Source organism: Oratosquilla oratoria, chromosome 37 (assembly GCF_046742065.1).
Source record: "Oratosquilla oratoria isolate Oo_2021 chromosome 37, ASM4674206v1, whole genome shotgun sequence".
Taxonomy (NCBI): Eukaryota; Metazoa; Arthropoda; class Malacostraca; order Stomatopoda; family Squillidae; genus Oratosquilla; species Oratosquilla oratoria.
The window spans coordinates 35,228,420-35,251,549 of NC_134813.1; the positions used below are offsets into that span (position 1 = coordinate 35,228,420).

Consider the following 23,130-nt stretch of genomic DNA (forward strand, 5'->3'; position numbering starts at 1 on the left):
GCCTCTATTGAGAGGTGCACCACAGATGTGACACTGACTGTGAGTGAAGAGTGCAGTGCAGCCTGTGTGGGGGGGTGGTTTGAAACGAAGTGCGCGGACGATGTGGTCTTCAGCGCCGAGGAACCTCTTGTGACCAGTGACGTTAAGGACTTTATCGAGACAGTGTCCAGAGGTTCCCTGACAACTCCACATGTGTGCACTTTTGATCTTGTCAGATGTGGACTGTGTTTCATCAAGGAAGCCCGTCACAGTTCCTGCTGCCAGAAAAGACTGATGGAGATCGTGTCAACACTGACCAGCTTCAGTGGGATTGGCATTGTCCCAAGATGTTCTGTCGTCTGGCAAATGTTCTTCTGAATGGCCTCCACAACCTAGAGAAAGACCAGCAGAAGAATGCAGCCCTTCTCCAGACCTCTGTAAAGAAGGCCCGGCTCGCTGATTAATGGGACCTTTCGCAGTGAGCAAATTGATACCAGACACCGCCAGATTTTGTAATTCTTGCCGGAAAATAAATACTTTTTTGGGCAAGTTTTATAACCTTACAGAGGTGTATCCTTGTACATTATTGTGTCTGAAATTTAAGTCAATTAATTTCATGATTGCAAACATCATATAGCATTGTTTGAGCCTCTATTTATAATCATAGATGATATTCGTAAAACAGCCTATAATTGTATCAAGCCAAGCAATTTCTCATTTTCTACCGACTTCAAAGGACGTATACTGATATATACTTTCATTTGAATGCACCAAGCAATAGGCAAATCCATGTAATGTATCGAAAATATAATTTTGCATCGAAGACTTAATTTTTTCGGTACGATAAACTTTGTTTTAAGTTATATATATATATATATATATATATATATATATATACATATGTATATATTGTCAGTGTATTTGGGCAGGAGTTTTTCTCTAATGCATGTTTCATTAAAAGTGATGGCTAGTTTTGCATTAATAATTTTCTTAATGGTATTTTCCATATACCTTATTAAGGATTTGTTTTCCTTAGAAAGGAAATTTATGACGTGGCTGTATGTCGTCATATTAGCTAGATCGCGATTTCGGGTTCAAGACCCTTCTTCAGTAGCTATAGGGATAAGAATTAATCCGAAGATTCTAGTAAAGATCTAAGTTTTATACTAGAGTTTCTATACTTGCTAATCACTGGGGGAGGTCACCTGGTATTACGGGCAGGGACGAAATGTCACGTGCGCTAGGGAGCCTCCGGGTTTGTGTTGTGGCGGAATGTGGCGTTTTGTCTCGTAGTTGGACGAGTGGCGTTTTGTCTCGTATTGGCGCATGAGACAAACCGTTACAAATAAAAACAGGAGACATAACACCACAAACGCCAATACGAGACAAAACGCCATGAGACAAACCGTTACAAATAAAAACAGGAGACATAACACCACAAACGCCAATACGAGACAAAACGCCACTCGTCCAACTACGAGACAAAACGCCACATTCCGCCACAACACAAACCCGGAGGCTCCCTAGCGCACGTGACATTTCGTCCCTGCCCGTAATACTAGGTGACCTCCCCCAGTGATTAGCAAGTATAGAAACTCTAGTATAAAACTTAGATCTTTACTAGAATCTTCGGATTAATTCTTATCCCTATAGCTACTGAAGAAGGTTCTTGAACCCGAAATCGCGATCTAGCTAATATGACTACATACAGCCAAGTCATAAATTTCCTTTCTAAGGAAAACAAATCCTTAATAAGGTATATGGAAAATACCATTAAGAAAATTATTAATGCAAAACTAGCCATCACTTTTAATGAAATATATATATATATGTTTTAATCTGACGTGCAGTTTGCCACGGCTCACGTAAAATTAGTCATATCAAATATAATATAAAAGATAAGTCTCCGCGGTCCAGGGTGGTTTCGCCGATTTTGTCGATTTTGTTAAAACCCTTCAAGTGCTCAGTCGGCGTGGCAATCTGCGGACACCTCCCTGTAAGCCCTCCGAGGGTGCAAGTCCTCCGAGGGTGCAGGTCCTCCGAGGGTGCAAGTCCTCCGAGGGTGCAGGTCCTCCGAAGTTGTAAGCCCTTCGAGGCTGCAAGTCCTCCGAGGTCGTAAGTCCTATGAGGGTGCAAGTCCTCTGAAGTTGCAAGTCCTCAGCGAGGGTGCAAGTCCTCTGAAGTTGGAAGCCCGCGGCTTCGCGGTCCAGAGTGGTTTCGTCGATTTTGTTAAAACCCTTCAAGTGCTCAGTCGGCGTGGCAATCTGCGGACACCTCCCTGTAAGCCCTCCGAGGGTGCAAGTCCTCCGAGGTTGCAGGTCCTCCGAAGTTGTAAGCCCTTCGAGGCTGCAAGTCCTCCGAGGTCGTAAGTCCTACGAGGGTGCAAGTCCTCTGAAGTTGCAAGTCCTCAGCGAGGGTGCAAGTCCTCTGAAGTTGCAAGCCCCTCGGGGAGTTCGGGGAAGCAGACTTCGAGGACCCGAGTCAACGAGCCCAGCGATTATCATCGCTACAAAGGACCTTCGTGACCGACACTTCTCCTTGCATTGGCGGTAGGCTGCGAGGACCCAGGTCTTGGAAAGTCTCTACCTCCGGGTCAAGAAATAAAAAACCAAAACCAAAAAGACAAAATTCAAAAAGACAAGAAAAAAAAAATAATAATAAATAAATAAATAAATAAATAAATAAATAAATAAATAGATAGATAAATAAACAAATAAATAGATAAAAGAAGAAGAATATTTCGAGAAGATCTTCTGAGCCGAGACCCGGAGCCCGAAATGTCTCAGAAAAAAGGGCCACAGAGAGAGAGAGAGAGAGAGAGAGAGAAAGAGAGAAAAAAAAACGAAACGAAACAAAATGAAATTAAATGTAATGAAATGAAACAATAAGACAAAATCTAATCTAATATAATATAAAAGATAAGTCTCCGCGGTCCAGAGTGGTTTCGTCGATTTTGGAGTGAAGACGGTAAAAATTCTGGACAACGTATCGTTATTCCTCCAACATACGTTGGGGGCCCAAGATACATGAAACAGCGTCAACAGGACGCACTCGCGTTCGTCACTAACTATGGTTCTCCTGACTTTTTCATAACTTTTACCATGAATCCTGCCTGGGAAGAACTGAGCGAAGCCGCGCAACAGACGGGTTCCCATGCTACTTCGAAAAATAGGGGCGATAGACCTGATTTAGTCAGCAGAATCTTCAAGTTGAAAGTCGACGAACTCATGGATGATTTGACCAACAAGAACATTTTTGGACGCGTAAAAGCTCACCTTTACAGCATCGAATGGCAGAAAAGAGGTCTCCCTCACGTTCACATTCTTTTGTGGATGGAACATCGTGTTGACGCAGAATTAGTGGGAAGAATCATCTCAGCCGAAATACCAGACAAAGAAAAAGAGCCAAGGTTATTCGAAACTGTTACAACATGCATGATCCATGGTCCTTGCAAGGGTTTCGACGAGTCCCAAGCATGTTGTCAAGGAAAATCAGTAAACGGGAAGGAATTCTGTGTAAAAGGCTTCCCTAAACTTTGCAGGGACAATCTTCTCTTTGGAAACAACGGGTACCCTCTTTACAAAAGAAGAGCCGTAGGGGAAGGCGGACATTCTTTTACCAAGAAAGTTAAAGGAGAGGAAGCAACAATAGATAATTCGTGGGTTGTCCCTTATAATCCGTATCTGTGCCTTAAATATAACGCTCACATCAACGTTGAATGTTCAAATTCCATCAAAACTATCGCATATGTTACCAAGTACGTTAACAAAGGTTGCGACCGTATTCTGTTCACAAAATCAGGAGAAAACGATCAAATTGTCAACGAGGTCAAAAACTACCAAGAGGCGCGTTACGTTAACGCGAATGAAGCTACTTGGAAGATATTCAAGTTCCCTATTCACAAAAGTCACCCTCCTGTCGTTTCACTAGATTTACACCTTGAAGGGGAAAATGAAGTGTTCTACAACAAAGATGCATCAAAGGAAACCATCAATAATAAGGTCTCTAAAGATACCCAACTAACGCCCTTTTTCAAATTATGTTCCCAAAACGAATTCGCTGCCAGTCTCTTTTACCATGAAGTACCAAACTTTTTCTTCTACGAAAAGAATAAGGGAAAATGGACGGAACGAAAGACCAGAACTTCTTCTTTAGGAAGGATCCGGGCTGTAACAAGTAAAACTGTTGAACTATTCTGTATGCGTCTACTTCTAACACATAAAAGAGGTCCTACATCTTTTACAGACCTTAGAACAGGTCAAGGGGTAACACATCCAACCTTTCGGGAAACCGTAAAAGCTATGGGTCTCTTAAACGATGAAGAAACGTGGAAACAGACAATCATGGAGATCATTAATCACACAAACGACAGAAAACAGCTAAGATCAACGTACGCGAGTATGCTGGTGTTTTCTGACCTAGAGGATCAGTCAAATATCTGGGAAGAAACTAAAGATCTGTTTGCGAGTGATTTCCTCTATTTCAGAGGATTAACAGAGTACAATGACGAAATTTATCTGGACGCCTTAGACGATATACAAGAAAACGTTTTAAACTGTGGAGGTGGGAGAATAGTTCAATACGGTTTACCGCCTTCAAGAGACGGAGAAAAGACAACAAATGTCATCCGTAGGGAGAAATCGTACAACAAAGTTAGGCTAGCAGAAGAAGTTGAAGGTAAAAAGGTTCTCCTAAACGAGAAACAGCGGTTCTGCTACGAAACCGTGATGGCACGCGTAGAAGGGGGCAGAAAAGACTGTAACAATGGCTTTTTCCTAGACGCTCCTGGGGGTACAGGAAAGTCTTTCGTTCTAAACATTATACTGGACACAGTTCGTTCAACGGGAAAGATAGCCTTGGCAGTCGCGTCTTCGGGTATCGCTGCAACAGTTTTACATGGAGGTAGAACGGCTCACAACATGTTCAAGATTCCACTAATGGAATACAATGAAGTACGTTCATGTGGTATCAAGAAGAACTCTGAGATGGCACGGTTATTAAGGATGACATCAGTTATAGTGTGGGATGAAGCTGTAATGGCCAACAGGAATACGATTGCAGCCCCTAGATATTACGTTGAGAGATATACTGGAAGTCAAACATACCATTGAATAAACACTGGGCGGAGCCCAAAGGGGGGGGGGGAGCGCCGCAGGCCAAGCACCCACGGCGTAGCCGTGGACGGCGAAGCCGGGTGCTTGTTTGTTTGAAAATAGCTCCCAGCAGATCTAAGAGGCTATTCTTTACAAAAATGTCGTTAACTTCGTACGTCCGCCACCACTATTGTTATTTTTTATCTCACTGATTATCTTTATATACAGGACGTGACAGTGATATCCATTATTTTTCAACACTCTCAGATAAAATGCACAAACCGAAATCAACATCATCTTATTTTTACTGCTCATAGTTACTTCAGTAAAAAATAATTACCTATTTTTAGTTTTACCTTATAATTAAATTAACAAAGCCTTATCACACACCAGTAAGTAAAAATTATAACATTATGAGTCATGTTTTTTAATTTTAAATACATTTATGCAGCAATTTATGGCGTATCTTTTTTTAAATATCGGTTTCCAAATTAGCTAAGTCACCCCTTTGCCTCGTGAAATCCGAGACAATTGAAAATTCTAGCGCTAATAGGAATCTACGAGCCTGACTGCGAAAGGTCCCATTGCTGCAGTCTGGTAAGCTTTTGCTTCTATGTCTGTTTATTTGTGTGAATGTTTGTTTGTTTGTAAAATGTATAACAACAGCAACTTGGGTTCCTTTAAAGTGTCCACTAACCTCATACAATAATACATGTTAAGTCCAGCTAAAATTGGTATTTCAAAGCATAACAGTGCCTTAAAGATAATTTCTTATTTCACTATAAAAGTTTGTATTAACTTATACTGCATTGAATAAGTCAATAGTTGATATATTTGTCCTATATACAATGTCAGGTTTCTAGTTTTGATATATTTGTCCAATATAAAATGTTAGGTTACAAAGAAAGCAATGGCCTCCGCTAGCGGAGTCAGGAATCTGGGTGTGCACGTCCTGTTTAATAGTAGTCCTTGATATACATACATATATATATATATATATATATATATGTGTGTGTGTGTGTGTGTGTGTGTGTGTGTGTGTGTGTATTTACGTCCTATGGGAGATGTTTTTTCGGGGAATCTGTCAAGAGTGATCATTTCAGTAGAAAAAAATCTACATCTATATGAAATTTAGCTATATTACATAAAAAGTATATACCATTACAAAGGGGGGGGGGTGAGAAAATAGACATCAACCTGTCGAGAGTCTTCAGTAGAAATGACGCTCACACACCCCTTTTACATTTTCGTATCTAGGTCGAATCAGTTTGGTCGAGGTATCTATAGGGGTGTATATATTCCTGGTGTTATTCAAACCACATAATTTTATTTCTTTTGGATGAGAATTTTTTGAAAATAGTCTAAGGCGTGAAACTGTAACTCTCTGTGTTTCGGACAATTCGGCCAACCACGAGCGTGGGTATGTAACATTACGCGAAAATGTTACTTGCGCTTAGGTGCCGAAGGAGTGAAGGAGACTCCGGTGAGTTTCGTGGCTTTATTCTTGTTAGCTCGAGAGTCGACCGAGGCTGGGTCGGCGGGCAGGGCACAAAGCCCTGCCCTAAACCACAAGAGTAACCGCGAGCCTCGGCCGGGCACTGCTGGGTACAAGTGCTGAAAGGAACTGAACGGGGACACCAGAACCTGACATCTTATATAGGCCTATGCGTACGCAAAAGTAGCACACGACCCAACCTGACCGAAACATGGCTCGGCAGGGCTTAGGTTGTGCTTTCAAGAGGATACAAATGCATGTAATACAGGCGTACTATAGACTTAGCCTACATACAATTACTATAAGGCCGAAGGCCAGCTACTTCTACACAAACTATCAATTCCTGGTCCATCCCATTTCTGAGGCGGCGATGCTATAAGCCAAAATACCGCGTCGTTGCACATGTGGGGGGTTGTCCACCACAGGTAGGCTTTGGCGCGAAGACGGAGGATGGGGGAGGGGCAGAAAGAAAGGGGGGGGGACTGTTACTAACTACAAAACTACGCGTCGGTTACGTAGGCACGGAGAAAGAGGGGGAGGGTATATCCTCTGATTTTACGGTTAGTCAAAAATAACGTACTGAAATCACCTCCGGACATCTTACATAAACACCCTTTTGAACAATATAAATGAATAAGCAAAATTTGGCATCACGCAGCCTTCAAACCTGTGACTTCTCACACAGCCTAGGAAGCAGTCAGATGATCAATTTAGAATATACTAAATCCTTTTACAAATGTGAAATTGATTATTAACGCAAAGCCTACTCTGCAACCTCACCCACAGCAGCCCTTCGAATGTTCGATTCCGTATACTCTCTCCTTATAAAAAAAAAAAAAACATAAACGGAAAGTTAGTAACTCCCAAATAGACGTCTACTGTTCTTTTAATATCAGTGGAATACCTTCCACACAACACAACGAAAACAAATAGTTCTCGGTAGCAGTGTAATATTGTCCGTAAGGATAGAAACGCTGATTAATTGTCGGCGACAAAATACAGTTGCTCTATGTATGGTTTGTCCTTCATTTCATCTTAGAGCATGTCTTCCATTACAACCAAAAACAATCCTATTAGAGGGGAGTATGTTAGCCTCCCCTCAAAGACCACTATTTTCACCAAGCCCAAGCACATGGGAGAGATATGTGGCCCCGTCCTCCCACCTCAGGACCCTTCCCCAACTGAAATAGTTTTAGTACATTTCCATTCCACGTTGGGTGACCGAACTCAACCACCTTTGATATGCAATCGAAAATCCTAAAGCACAGACAGTCACAACACCAAAATGTCGCAGGAAAACATGGAGTCATTTAAAGTGCAGGGAAAAGAAATGACTTGATGTGTAGTATTTGAAGTCGGGGGAGGAACCAACAGGGGCATTTTAATTTTATACCTTTAGCAATGGTAAGTAGGCTACGTATAACGGTTTAATTTTATACCTTTAGCAATGGTAAGTAGGCTACGTATAACGTGTACGCCAACAACACTGTTTCGTAAATAATCGATATATAACTAAATTATATTTTTTGTTTTACTTTAACAAATGTTGACTTCCAACATAGTATGTTTTCTGTGTAATAAAACTCTCAACAATTTGACGGGTAGTCATAATAAAAAAAAAATCTGCCATACTGTAAAATTTCATGGTAACAGTACATATGACTTCAGTCATTGCAAAGAAGTACTGTACAATAAAATTTGATAACTATTGCGATAGAAAATCCCTTTCGCTGCATAAGGGGATGTATTTCAAGTGAATAGAAACGCCCCCCCCCCCTCGCAACAGAAGGGGGGCGCCACGGAGTCCAGTTTGTCGGTATGTAGAAGAAAGAGATGGGTATCATACGGTACGGAAGGGGTTACCCTTGCCAGAGATATCCGGTGGCAGTCAATACAGAAGGATAAGTGCCACAGAGGTTAACGCTGATAAGAATTGTCATTATCACAAGATTCTTCATCGTCATTGTTGATATTGGCCTTTCCGGGCAATACTTGTTAACAAATTACTCTGCTGTCATCTACAAGTTATTTCGCATATATTTTAATTAGATATTCAGTAAAACCCAACATTTGTTTTTTAAATACCTGGATATCAAAATTGGCCGCTTGAAACCATTCATGTTTACGTTTTACCATTGGCGGACTGAAATCGCAAGTTAGTGTAAAATTAGTGGTGACACATCCAGAAAAATACGTATATTGCATAACTTGTCATTCATGCTATGATCTCTATTCTGTTTAATGGAATAGTTGTGTTAGGCGCAGCCAGCAGAAAAATGTGCTGGAGCAAATAGGCTTGTCACCCTTCATGTCTATTGTATGATTCATTCCTATCCAAATTTGTTCATCATTCCAAACAGATTCATTGCACACATAGAAATCGATTGGATATATGTATTAGTCTACGGTATTGTAATCATAACCCTCCCATTTTGGACTAACACTTGTATCATCGCTATTCCCATTTGTGAATGAATATTCCGTTTTCTTTCTCGCCTACTACACTGCTTGGGAAGTTACTTTTCTCGTGTCATCAACCTTGCTCTCTCAATCTGTGGAAATGTCTTTTGAGATTCATTAATATAAGAATGAGAAAAGCGTAGATGAGTATAAAATATATGAAAAAATATATATTTTAAGAGTAAATTTTGTTTGTCTTATTCTGAAGTATGATTATTCCCTTTTAGCCGTACTCAATTATTCTGATTTATGAGACTGCAGCCCTTCGGATAAATTTTTACAACTCTTTCCGTGGGGCTTGTGATAGATATAACAAATTTCTCTATTCCTAAGCAGTACAGGTTTACTTTGCATGAATTTTCATTTAATTTTATACATTAATTTCTAATGTGAAATATCTGATAGATCAACTAACTTTATATAGCCAGTGCAAGTTATCAGTGTTATTGTATCATGTTGGTAGCACTGGTAGTAAGGGATGGATCAAAATGGCTGTATCGTCTGGCCAAGTTAGGCTGGTTGAAAGACTAAAAGTTAAATTAGGTAAGTAGGCAATACAAGTACATGTTTATTGCACGCAAAAGTCTATTATAGTTAAGAGTTTGCATAATACTTGTTGAGTTATGTACCTAATCAACCATATCTAAAATATAAGGAATGTCAAAAGTTTGTTTGGGAAGTATTGCTTTTGTTTACTTACACTGAAGTGACCTGGACATTGTTATTGTAAACAAACTTTAGAGATATTTACACTATCTATGTAGGGCACTGTGTGCGAAGGCTTGATAAGATTACGTTTGAAGAGTTGTCAGTAGTTGGTTTGAGAAACACTAAAAGAGTTGGGATGAGTTCCTGACCTACATCACATTCATTGACACACAGAATGACACCTGTTGATATCTGTCCTCGGTCTCACTATATCGTTGCATATTTCTTGCAAAAATCCCCATACAGCCAATAGCTATGCTAAAGAAAGACAGAATAGAGTCATGATTGGAGGGCAAAATGGAGTGTGTTCATCTAGATACACATTAGTGTGGATCATTGTGCCCTGACCCAATCTCCATTCTCCCTTATAACATAAATTCTTATCCATATTGTTTATATATAAGACAGTTGTTATTTTGTTGCTGATATGAATGGTGATAGATTGATTTGTGGTGTATTACATTAGCTGTTTATATATATTGAACATCCCTAGTTAACTTCATAGAAGGTGCAGGGAAACCCAAAATTCTGGGAGGGAGTGAATTCAAAATCTAGTTCAAGTGGTATCAAGTCATCCGTTTTGTAAGTTATCTCATAATCATTGCATTTGAAATATGTATACCGAAAAAATAGTTGTTTCATGATGCCATTCTTGAGAAACATTATAGGAAAAAGGTAGTACGGGCATTCTCGGTAAATAGTGGTCCTATCTGGCTATACTCCACCACCCTTTTCGTGGTAAACTTAACAAAATAAATTATCAACAATTCCTTGTATATTTAGACATAGGTGATTGAAAATTTTTGATGATGAAATAGATTGTTGACTATTTATTTTGCCATGAATTGTCAAAATGGACAAAATGAATTATAAATAATCCCCAGTATATTTGAAGGTAATTTAAATTTTTCGCAATATAATATTGTTGATAATTTGTTTTGTATGTTTATTGTTGGAAGGGTGGGAGAGCAAATCATGCCTTTTCCCATGATTTTTATGCAGTTAATTCAGTAGAATAGTTTCACACTTGTTTAAATTAGAAAAAAAAATTCTAACTGTTTTTGATGGTATTGAAACTGTTTTGACCAGTACTTGTTACTGAAACTGCTTTTGACATAAAAGTTAAACTTATTTCAAGATTATCTTGATTTATCCTTTCAGTATATTTAATGACCAGTATTGACTCTAGTGATTGTCCTGCAGTTTTATTCATCTGAGGGGAACGCTTTTCTATTGTGAAAGGGTTAAAGATAGCCTGGGCTTATCTCATGTAACTCCATATTCTATGATATATTCTAGCTGCCACTGGACACTGACTTATTTGAGTGAATCTTCTTTTGTAGTGAAATATTCTTAACTTATGATTTACCTCTTCTCTGCATTTTATGGCATTGATATTTATTCCATTTGATTACAGGCAAATTTAATAAGCTGATAAGGACCCCATCATAGTGATAGGGTAGAATATAATATTTCATGGTTATCTTAACTAACTCCTCTGCTCCATTTTGTGACATGGATATATATTACAGCTACTGCCATAATTTTGTTCTGCTGAGGGAAAGACCTTCCACAGTAAAAGGATTAAACAGTTATCAAGCTTATCTTATTTGCTGTGGTTGATAACTATTTATTTTAGTTGCCATTGAGCTATTTTATTCAGCTGAAGGAAACCCTTTCTTCAGTGATTGGGTCGAACGCTTTTTGAGCTTAACCTTTATTCTGTGTTTTATGTCAAGGACTTATGTTAGCTACCAGAGGGCAATTTTATTCAGCTGAAAGGAAATCCCTCCACTTTGTTATGGGTGGGTAGCCTTAGGTGTGTGTTACATAGGAAACCAGTTATAATCTTGGACTCTTGCCAGAGGTATTCCACCCCATATATGTTATATTTGCTAAATTGTATTTACCAAATTGTAACATAGAAGATAACTATGCTGGTGAGGATCTGTCTGCTTCCATTGGTCAATCTTGGCTTTGAAGTTGCTTATGTTGTCTTGACTACCATTTCTTTAACCTTATATTGTTCCAAGAATCAGTGCATATGTATGGAAAGCTATATTTCTTAATATCTTTGAAACTAATGTGTTCAAGTCTTTATTGCCAAACCAATGTTGGTATGACCAGAGTGTTATGCCAAAGTACACTGGGTTAGTTTTGTTTAGATTAGTTTCTGGTTTGTGTATAGGTAATGGGTGGGGATGGTAGTGGCCAAGGATCTTGTTTGGCACTAGACTAGGTAGAGACTTATCCAATAGAATCAAGAATTGTACTGGCATATTACATTCAAGTAATCACCCTGCACTTCAACAATACCAACACAGAATTGGCCTGGTTACAACCACCAAGTGTATTGGATGCAACCACCACAGAGAAGACAGAGCACTGTATGATACACTGTCTGATACTCACTACAGACATCACAAAATCTCTTAATTGAGTGACATGTGGGCAGAAACAATGGCCATGGCTAGTTTCCTAGGAACTGTGAATATCCAACAAGAGAGAACTGGTGCAGTGGTTGGTCTAATTATATTCATCTTAGGCAATGTTATTTAGTTGAGGGGAAACCACTTTTGCAGTGAAAAGGTTAAATGCCTTATGTGCTCATGTTGATTAACTCACTTGCTGTATTTTATAACTTTAGTAAATATTCTAGCTGCCACCAAGTAACATTATTCAGCTAAAGGGAACCCACCTCTATAGTATTTTTTGTTTATTTATTTATATATATATATATATATATATATATATATGCAAAAAGATCACAACACCACGTGATCCAAAAGATTGCTGATAACCACAGGGAAAAAACAGAAAAGAAAACTAGAATTCCCAAGCGCTTGCGTGATATTTCACATCTTCAGGGGATTACGTAATCCCCTGAAGATGTGAAATATCACAAAAGCACTTGGGAATTCTAGTTTTCTTTTCCGTTTTTTCCCTGTGGTTATCAGCAATATATATATATATATATATATATATATATATATATATTATCTTTTATGAAAATTTTGCATTAGAAATGACCATCTTTTCACCAATGATAGTGTTAATCATTACATTACACAAGCTCAACCAACTGACCACAAAAAGACAGCATTCTACTCAAACACTTACAAATACACAAATACATTCAGATCACAAAACAAGCTCTACAAGATTGACCAACAAACTTCCTACTCCACTAAATTCCCCGATTTTGGTCCTACAGAGGAATCATTCTTGTAACAAGCAAGAACCACATTAATATATCAGTATTCAGGCCACCACCCAGCTATAAAACAATACCAATATAGAATAAGATTAGTCACATGTGCAAAATGCCCCAGGTGCAGTCACCACACACAAGACACTGAACACCTCATATAACTCTGCTCTACTTTAGCCCTACCCAGATAGCAACAAAATATCTCTTCCATGTGGGTCTCTTGCAAGAGACTGGGACAAAGGTTTAATGATTGACATTAATATAATTTTGTGTGGCTTTTTTCCAGTTCTCTAAATTGTTTTTTTTTAACATGGTTTTAAAGACTTTGAAGATTATATATGATCATATCATGTATTTTCCATTATATTGTTGAACTTTGAGCTATGTTTTCAGTTATATTCCTGTTTTAAGTACATTATGGGTATTTAATAGTCTTTTTTGGAGGCTGTGAATCCTGTGGACTAAAAATAGGCCCTTACAACATGTTTTATCATATACATGCATACAGACTGTTAAACTTTGCTCATTGATATGACTCTTCACTGGGGTTAGCCATTGGAGCTGACACTATATCCTCTTGGTGATGTGAGTTGCACTTGTGGACCACATGTGGTTAACATCTGACCCATGGCCAAGGAGTGAGTCTCAGTTCAGGTTGCAAATGGAATTTAGAAAGGCATCTCTCTCCCACTCTCACTCTCCTCCCCCTCCCCACCTCCTCCCTCTCCTTTCCCTCTCTTCCCTCTCCCCCTCCTTCCATCCCTCCCTCCCTCCCTCATTTCCTATCCTCCTTCCATCCTCCCTTTCTCCCCTTCTCCCCTCTATCCTCCCTTTCTCCCTTCCATCATCCCTTCCTTCCTCCCTCCCTCCCTCCCCTTCCTTCTCTCCTTCATACCAGTAGCCCATCCTCTACCTCCTTCCATTTGTTCCTCCCATCCTTGCTTCCTTCCTTTCCTCTTTTTCTTTCTTCCTTTCTAACTTCTTTTCTCCCTGTTTCCCTTCTTCCTTTCCTTCCCATTCATGAGCACCATCCTTATCTCAGTCCCAGAGCACATCAAAGCTCTTATATATGCATAAAACCAAACCATCATAGTCTAACACAGCAACTACAAAAAATCTGCCAAAAACACAAAATATCTTGATGAACCAGAACTGTAGCTAAGTCAAAACAAAATGGCAGCTTCAGCTAAGAAGTTCCAGTGACATTATTTACTCCAGACAGTCAAGAATCAAAGAAACATCCAAAAGTCAAATTGAATGGCCAACTTACATCACAAGACAAGAACTCAGAAACCCTAGACTTCACTTGACACATGACCCCCAGTCCACACATCAGAGACCTCAGTACAAAAGCAGATAAAAAATTTAACATATCAAGATCAATAGCAAATGCATAATTTTACCAGCAGAAATAAACCTAGGTAACAGTTTAGAAACAACTCATAAGAGCCACACTTTACTATGTCTCCCCAGCATGGTTTCCAACAGTCAAGAAAACAAATACAATAAACAGTATAAAACAAAGCATGAAGAATAATGACAGGATGCACCAAAGCTACAGATTTCAACACAGGAGACCTCATTTCCACCCATCCTTCCCATCACATAAGAAAAAGAAATTACAGCATCATACTACACAGATATCTTGAACAACTCCCCACCAACATTCCAGGACACATCCACATGAAAATACATACACTCAGATCCCAAAACAAGCAGTCCAAGACAAACCCCAAACCTAATACTGTACTCTACCAAACTCCCCCCAGACATGAGTCCTATCAAGAAATATTTTCCCCCAACAAGCAAGAATGACTACATTCAGTCTACTGCCTAGTGGTGAAGTGGTATCAACACTGAATCACTCTGACCACAGAGCTCAAATTGCCCATGATGTAATCACAGCACAGAAGACACTTAACACATCCTACACTATCTCTCACATCCTATTCAGACAACAGCACATCTCTTTCATGAGTGACATGTGACCTAAACTAGAAGCCATTGCCATTCATCTGGATGTCATGAATTGATTGATCCCTTCCCCACTCTTCCTTCCATTCCTCCTTCATTTCTTCCTTTTTTCTTTCCTTCCTCCTTCCACCCATCCATCCATCCATTCATTCATCCATCCATCCCTTTCTCTCATAATTTCCCCTTTTCCTACAGACATTTTTGACATATTTGTTATAAACATAAGATAGTGTTTTAGGAAAGTGCTACTGGGATGGTTTAGGCCCATGGAAAGAATGAGTGAGGAAAGACTAGCAAAATCAGTGTGAAAACAGGTTAATGGAATGAACTTGGGAAAACCAAGAATGACATGGATGGGGTGAAGGGGGCCTTGAGTAAACAGGAGATGTCTGTTGAGCAGGGAAGGGAGAAGGCAAGAGGTGGTTGTGATAAGAGAATGGTTGTGAATGGACAATAAATTGATGCAGCCCAAAGGGATTTCTCATCTACTCTATTATTATTATTATTATTACTGTTATTATTATATGTGTGTGTATATATATATATATATATATATATATATATATATATATATATATATATATATATATATATATATATTATAGAAGAGAAGGTAGGTTCATTATGTAAATGAAGCAGTGAGAATAAACCAATTTAGGTTGTTGGGCCTTGCTGTAGATATGCTATGTCTTGCTGCACTGCTTTTGACCCTGGTAATGGGTGGGGGTCAGGGATGGCCCTTCATCCACAAGGAGCTAAGATAGAGGGGAAACAAATAGGGAGTGGGATGGGTGGGGGGTAGGCACATGCCTTGGCTGGCTACCTCCCTCATAAAGGGGAAGAAGCCTTTTGGTATATAGATATGTATTGAAGAATGTGTTGAGTCAGCATAAGACAATGTATAGCTTTGTGTTTTATTCCTTTGTTTAAGTTGATAGAAACAAATAAAGTGTGCCAGTCATGTACAGGAAGCATCACTGATGTCAACCTGTGGATTTTTTGAAGGACAGGAAATGGTTATCCACAGGACTTGTGCAGGGTACAGTACAGTGGCTTAGATTTATGTAACATGATTGTATGTTATTTAATACATTCAGAGACTCCAAAGAAATTATTGCATAGAGTATTCTGTGTAAATATTTAGAGAACAAGCTTGTTGCACCTTAAGGGATGCAGCACCTCATAGAAACTTTTAGGTTTTCCAATATGTATGTGCATAGGTAATATATAAAATAAGAGCCATACATGTGGGCCATCTCTGCTTCCATTGGTTAAACTTACTTTTAAATTTGTATGTATCTGATTGTACCATTTCTTCTTATATTTTGTTTCAGAAATCAGTACATCTACATGTACAATGTATTCCCTGATATCCTTCAAATACCTTGTTTTTTATTTATTTTTATTTAATTTTATTATTATTATTATTATATTTATTATTATTTTTCAGATTATTTCCTTGCCCTTTGATTTTTCTACTGTCCCACACTAAAACTTCTTTGTTTATTTTATATATATATATATATATATATATATATATATATATATATATATATATATGTATGTATGTATATGTATATATATATATATATATATATATATATATATATATATATATATATATATATATATTAGATTTGGAAAAGGCTTATGACAGAGGAGACAGAAAGGCACTGTCAAAGGTATTGTAGATATATAGGATTGGGAGAAAGCTGTTAAGGGCAGTCAAGAGTTTTTATGAGAGTAGTAGAACCTGTGTTAGAATTAGAAATGGAAAGAGTAAGAGGCATGATGTAAAGGTGGGACTTTGTCAGGGGTGTGTCATGCCACCATGCCTGTTTGATGTATATATGTGTGTGTGTGTGTATATATATATATATATATACATATATATATATATATATATATATATATATATACATGCAAGCTGCTGGAACAATACAGTTCATGAATTCAAATGTAAACATGGTTATTGGAAGTTGGACCTGTACATGAATTTGAGGCCAGGTATGATAAACTGGAGAGTAGGAGACAGAACCCCATGAGGGTTTTTTCTTTCCTGTATACTGCAATTAGGGAAATGCATGCATGCATACATACATGCATTCATACACCAAAGGCCCACTCCCCTCATAAGGGAGTGGCTGAGTTGAAGCAGATATTCACATAATTCACAAATAAATACCATTCAGAACTCTTTCAATAACCCCCCCCCCACACACACACACACAAACCCTTATAAGCATCTTGGAGATGAAGGGTCTTTCTGTCCCCTGTCACATTGCATGGGTCAAAAGCAATGCAGTGAGGCACAGGTCTCCTATAGTAGTGCCCGACAGCTTGTGTTAAGGATGATAATTACAGTAACCTAATTAAACCTAGCTTAACCTAGCAGTACAACCTAACCTATAATGTATCTTATTGTGGAGAAGGATTGTCAATGTGCTTTCTGTCTCCATGAGGGATCAGAGCTTCTGGGTGTAATGATGATAAGGTTATTCATTATGTTATCTGTCCTCTTGATATTTGAATCTTTTCAATGATTTTGTAGGGGAGGCAAAGAACTTACCAGCAAGGAGCCATGGCAACATTGGACAACGTGATGTTTACTGTGCCATATCCCTTGACCAAGAAGAAATTTTTCGATCAGCCACATGTGAAAAAACATTGGAGTGAGTATAATGATTACATACATTTTAAGTATGCTCTTTCATAATTCATAAACAAAAACAAAATAATACCAGGCCTAGTTTATGGTGAACTGAATCATATACCAGATCTACTTGTGCTGTGATTCATTACACTGAGCTTTTGAATAATTGCATCCCTTTTTCATGTGAAAGTTGGCTTATTAATTTCAAACATTTGAGAGTTTGAAATTCCTTTATTACACAGCTTTTAGGTTCATAGCTATGTAATTTATGTTTTGTCAAGCAATATCAAGCATATCTCTGCACTCATGATGACATAAATTTGTGTGAATGACAACTTATATTTTGCAGAGCTGTGTAGAAGATAATATTAAACTATATGTACATATTTCTGCCAAATCACCATTTAAAGGCAGTTTAGACAATATTTAAAGCAGCAATGTAGGATAGATTTTGTTACAGAATTATTAGACACTAGTTTTATTATGTATTTGTAAAAGACTGCTAATGTTTAGTGTTATATAGATCCTCAGTGTTGGATAGCATAGTTTTTGTTTGTTGTAAGAAATGTAAAAATGTATGTCTTCAAAATTTCTTAATGTCATTCTTTGAGCTATGTTCATTTATATATATATATATACACACACACACACACATACATATATCAAATAATTCCGACTGTAATCCCCGGATTCGAACCAGGCACGTGAAATCTCACTGCCGTCGCCTTACAGACTGAGCTACTGACCCTATAAAATTCTCCAACCTGGAAGTTAATCTAGTTCCTGAGGAACTAAGTCGACTGCTAACTGTCATCCATACTTATAAGTACGGACTGGTGATTCTATTCAGGTATGACAACGACGATAAGTCCATCAAGGAAATGAACTAGTTTAAACACTAGCTAAGAAGCCCTGGTTCTCTGTGAAATAATAAGTATGGACAGCAGTTAGCAGTTGACTTAGTTCCTCAGGAAGTAGATTAACTTCCAGGTTGGATAATCTTATAGGGTCAGTAGCTCAGTTGGTAAGGTGACGGCAGTGAGATTTCATGTGCCTGGTTTGAATCCAGGGATGGCAGTTGGAATTATTTGATCGACTTCTCCGTCACTGGTGATTCTATTCAGATATATATATATATATATATATATGTATATATATATATATGTGTATATATATATATATATATATATATATATATATATATATATAAATATATACATATATATATATATATACAGTACTACCTCTCATTAGTGGACTAAAGGGGGTTAACGGTGTCCGTTGATGTTAATAATCCATTGATTTGGAGTGGTTTTTGGGTGGCATAGTGATTGCATAGCACTAAACAACAGCACCAAAAACAGCGAAAACACCGCAAACACAGCTAATTAATGTCCGTTAATGAGAGGTCTCTCTGTATATATACAATAGGCACCATAAGTTTGGATGCAATAATGCTGACATCAGTACTTATGCCACAAATTGGAAGTCCCTCGCCCTTAATATCCTGAGCAAGATTGATATTTTTTTGTATGCATGCCAGCGAGACCAGGGCATACAGTGTTTCCAGGCTTGGTGCTGTTTGATATTCAACAGGGGTAGGATTACGTTTCTGGAGCTCCGCGCTTTGGCTTCAATTTTATGTAAATTTTCAGTTGTTTGGCATCTATGTTGCCGGCTATGGGTAGTGGACATGAAATTGAATTTGACACAATTGCTGCTATATTTACCCTGTTGAAGGCAGTGCATTCTGTGAAGCAAATCTCTGAAAATACAGAAGTTACATTGTGATCAATGCAACGCTGGTTATGTTTCAAGGATGGAGGGGCATCACTACCTACCCCACGTCAGTACTGTGGCAGACCCGAGAAACTCATACCATGCACTTTAAATGTTATTAAGCATGAGATAGACAAGTCTTGTAAAATTGCCAAATGAATTGAGCAGGAAAACCCTAGGTTATTAGGTGATGTGTCTCTTCACACTATGAAATGCTGCTCCCCCCCACCATCCTTGATATGTAACAACCAGTGTTGCACTGAATGCATTGTAACTCCTGTATTTTCAGAATTTCCTTCACAGAATGCACTGCCTTAAACAAGGCCACTATAGCAGCAATCTTGTCATGTTCAATTTCACATCCACTACCCATAGCTGGCAACACAGATGCCAAACCACTGAGAATTTACGTAAAATCGAAGGCAAAGCATGGAGCTCTAGAAACATAATCCTCCCCATCCAATCTTAAACAGCACCGAGCCTGGAAAAAATGCATGCCCTGGTGGCAGCCAACCTTGGTCTTGCCGCCAGGCATATGAAAAAATATCTAGCTTGCTCAGGATATTGAGGGCGAGGGGCTTCCTATTTGTGGCATAAGTATTGACATCAGCATTATCACATCGAAACTTATAGCAGCTATGATATATATATATATATATATATATATATATATATATATATATATATATATATATATATATATATATATATATATATATATATATATATTCGTGAAGCGTGGCAGGAGATTCTCTTTTAAGCATATTCTGTTGAAAACGACAGCAAATTCATTAGAAATTAATTTCTTTCTTAAGCTTTCTAGCTTTCGGAAAGAAGATTTCTGGGGGAATGAGAGGGGAAGAAGCAAATTTCCAATTGACATTGGTAATTTATATTAACACAGAAGTCTATGTTATATACAAAATAAATGAAAATAAACAAAACACAGTATAATAAACCCAAGACGTTTCGCAGATCGTTCTGCATCTTCAGTTGGAGTGAAGGGAAGTGTGACCAAGACGAGTATAAATATGTATAAAGGAAAACTTGGAGAGGTCACTTAATGACTCTCCTCTGTTTGGCTGGCGCTATTTGGTTGGTTCCTAAGCCTAGCCGATCGTTTAAGGCATGACATTTTATCCTCTGCGGGGATATTTTGGACCTTTAAGCTAGAAAGCTTAAGAAAAATTAATTTCTAATGAATTTGCTGTCGTTTTCAACAGAATATATATATATATATTTGTGTAAACACTCATCTCATAGAAAAATGAAGTTTAACAAAAATTTTACTGTTAGAGTGATATAACAATTTGTCTTCTACTTTAAAAAATGTATACTTGGCCTAGAATACTATATATATGTATATATTTTTTTCCAGCCCATTCTTCGGTGAAGAATTCCAGTTTGACATTCCTCGTGAGTTCCGTTTCTTGTCTTTTTATCTCTATGACCGGGATCGCCCTATGAAGACAGACAAGGTGATGGGCAAGGTATCAATCAAGAAAGAAGAACTTCACAAATATCATGGCAAGGATCAGTGGTTTGCAGTTACACCAGTTGACCAGGATTCTGAGGTCCAAGTGAGTATAAAAAAATACTATATAGAGTAATTGTTTCAGAACTTTTTGGACATTTAGAAAGAGATTTATGCTGGTCAAAGACATTGTTTTATAATTCATTGGTATTTCCCTTTTTCCTCCCTTGAATATTAGTATCACATTAGTAAAATTCCAGTCCAGTGTCACCTTCCCCTCTTTTCTCCTTTCAGATCCCTCTTCCTTGTTGAATACTGATTGGAATATTTTATTTATTATTTCAGTTTGCTTTCTTGCTGCTTCATGTACCCCTTCAACTTTCAGTTTGGATATTCTTTCTCCGTGCTTTGGCTTACCATTCACAAATCTGTAAAATAGCTTAACCCCTTCCATACGGTGATGCCTGCGTAGGCGTCATGAGGAGCAAGTGGGTACGCGAGGCTGCCATATTGGCGTCTTGATTATATTTATTGTAGTTGTACCTGTGTGACCCCCATACTCTGTAAACTGGCTTCATCATATTTTCTATGGTTATCAAAATTCACGGGTGAAAGAGAGAACGATCGATACAGGGGAGACTTTATTTTTTATAATGCGAGTATTATGACGCAATATCGTACGTCTGGCAGCTAATCCTGCCTGCGAGATTTTGGCCCGGCATGAAGTGGTTAACCTTTGCATAGTTGTATCAACCTTGTTTGTATATTTCTTCCTTTAATCTGTCTTACCCCTCATCCAGCATAAATTCAAGGACTACATTACTTCCATCTGTCTTCCATTTCATGTCTCAATTTTAATGTCGGTAGGGACAGTGCTTTCAAATAATTCATATCATTTGGTATTAACCAGAGCAAAATTTCATAGAATATCATGGAAAAGGAACATTAGTAAAGTGGGTTTGGACATTTGGAACCTAGGAACTATTCTTCCTCTTTATAGACTTGTCTTCCATGTGCCAGAACACTGTCATTGAAGTATATTTGGTTGAAATTATGTTATATGTATTTTGCCTTAGGATTTATTTATTTTTATTTTATTTTTTTGTTTTTTTATTTATTTATTTATTGTCATTTTTCTCTTAGGGAAAGGTGCATATTGAAGCAAAGCTACTCATGGTAGAACATATGAATGATGCTGTTCCACAAAATATGCTGGAAGTCAGGTAAGCCTACAAGTTCCAAAAATTTAAGAAATAGAGAACAGCTTGAGCTGTGTGTGGATAAGATATATTGGGAATATAGTTAAGAAGTTATCATTTGAAAGTGTGTGATGGAATTAGCTGAAGGTGTGTATAATGCTATTAGAGAAATGGTAATGTAGAATCAATCAATCAACTGTTGCCTCAAGTTTCTATCTAACTATCCATATACTGAGAGCTTTTTCCCACTTACAAGGAAGGTAGCCAAGTTAGAGGCACATACCTATTCCCACACATTTCGCTCTCTTCCGCCACCCCTTCCACCCATCCTACTTCAGCTCCTCGTGGATGACAGGTCATCCTTGCATCCAGCAACTGCCCTGGGTCAAATGCAGTGCAGCAAGACAGTACAATCACAGGAAGGCTGCTTCATTTAATTAACTAACCCCCTCTCCATTTCTTCATGCAGAAAAATAGAAGACAGGGTGAAATCCCTTTAGGCTGCATCAAAATATCATTCATACATAAGCACCACCTACCCACCCATCCCCCATCCCTTCCTTCCTTGCATAACAGTATCATCCATGCCCATTCTTCACTCATCCCTATCTTCATCTCATCCTCGGTCATGCCCTCAAGTTCACTCTCTCCACCTCTGCTTTCCACATCTCTTTTACCAATCTTTCATCACTCATTCTTTCCATGTGTCCAAACCATCCCAATAATCTTTCATAAGTTCTATCTGCCATCTCCATTTCCACTCCTGCTCTTCTCCTCACATCCTTGTTTTTCACTTTGTCCAACCTAATAACCCCTACCATACACCTCAGACATTTAATTTCAAACACATTTAAACATTTCTTCAACACTGTCACTCTTTAAATTCCAAGTCTGCTCCATACAATGCCATCAGCATAATCACCCCTTCATGCAATCTCCTTTTTGCATCCATTCTCAGTTGCCTGTTTCTCATAACACTTTTTAACATTCCAAGGCACTTACTTGCTTCTCTTAATCTAGCTCCATCACCACTCCTCCCTATCCTGCCATATGTGACCCCAAATACCTAAAGCTATTCACTCCCTCCAGTCTCTCCTTTTAGACT

General features: G+C 38.2%; 2 protein-coding genes across 3 annotated transcripts in view; both read left to right on the top strand.

The window, feature by feature from the left end:
* The first annotated feature begins 3,080 nt into the window (after positions 1-3,080).
* LOC143019424 (uncharacterized) lies at positions 3,081-5,090 on the top strand. Its single transcript, XM_076175061.1, has one exon. The coding sequence runs from the start codon at positions 3,081-3,083 to the stop codon at positions 5,088-5,090; it is 2,010 nt and encodes a 669-aa protein (XP_076031176.1).
* A 4,341-nt stretch (positions 5,091-9,431) lies between these two features.
* Positions 9,432-23,130, top strand: part of RasGAP1 (Ras GTPase activating protein 1) — a 51,381-nt gene continuing 37,682 nt past the window's right edge. Inside the window, exons 1-4 of one of the 2 annotated variants that reach the window (XM_076175476.1) lie at positions 9,432-9,570; positions 17,472-17,592; positions 20,731-20,932; positions 21,970-22,049. In XM_076175476.1, coding sequence (XP_076031591.1) covers positions 9,516-9,570; positions 17,472-17,592; positions 20,731-20,932; positions 21,970-22,049 — 458 coding nt within the window. In that variant the 5' untranslated portion in view covers positions 9,432-9,515. The other variant, XM_076175477.1, reaches the window with a different exon arrangement.

Coding starts and splice junctions, on each gene's coding strand:
- LOC143019424 (XM_076175061.1), top strand. CDS start 3,081: ATGAATCCTGCCTGGGAAGAACTGAGCGAAGCCGCGCAACAGACGGGT.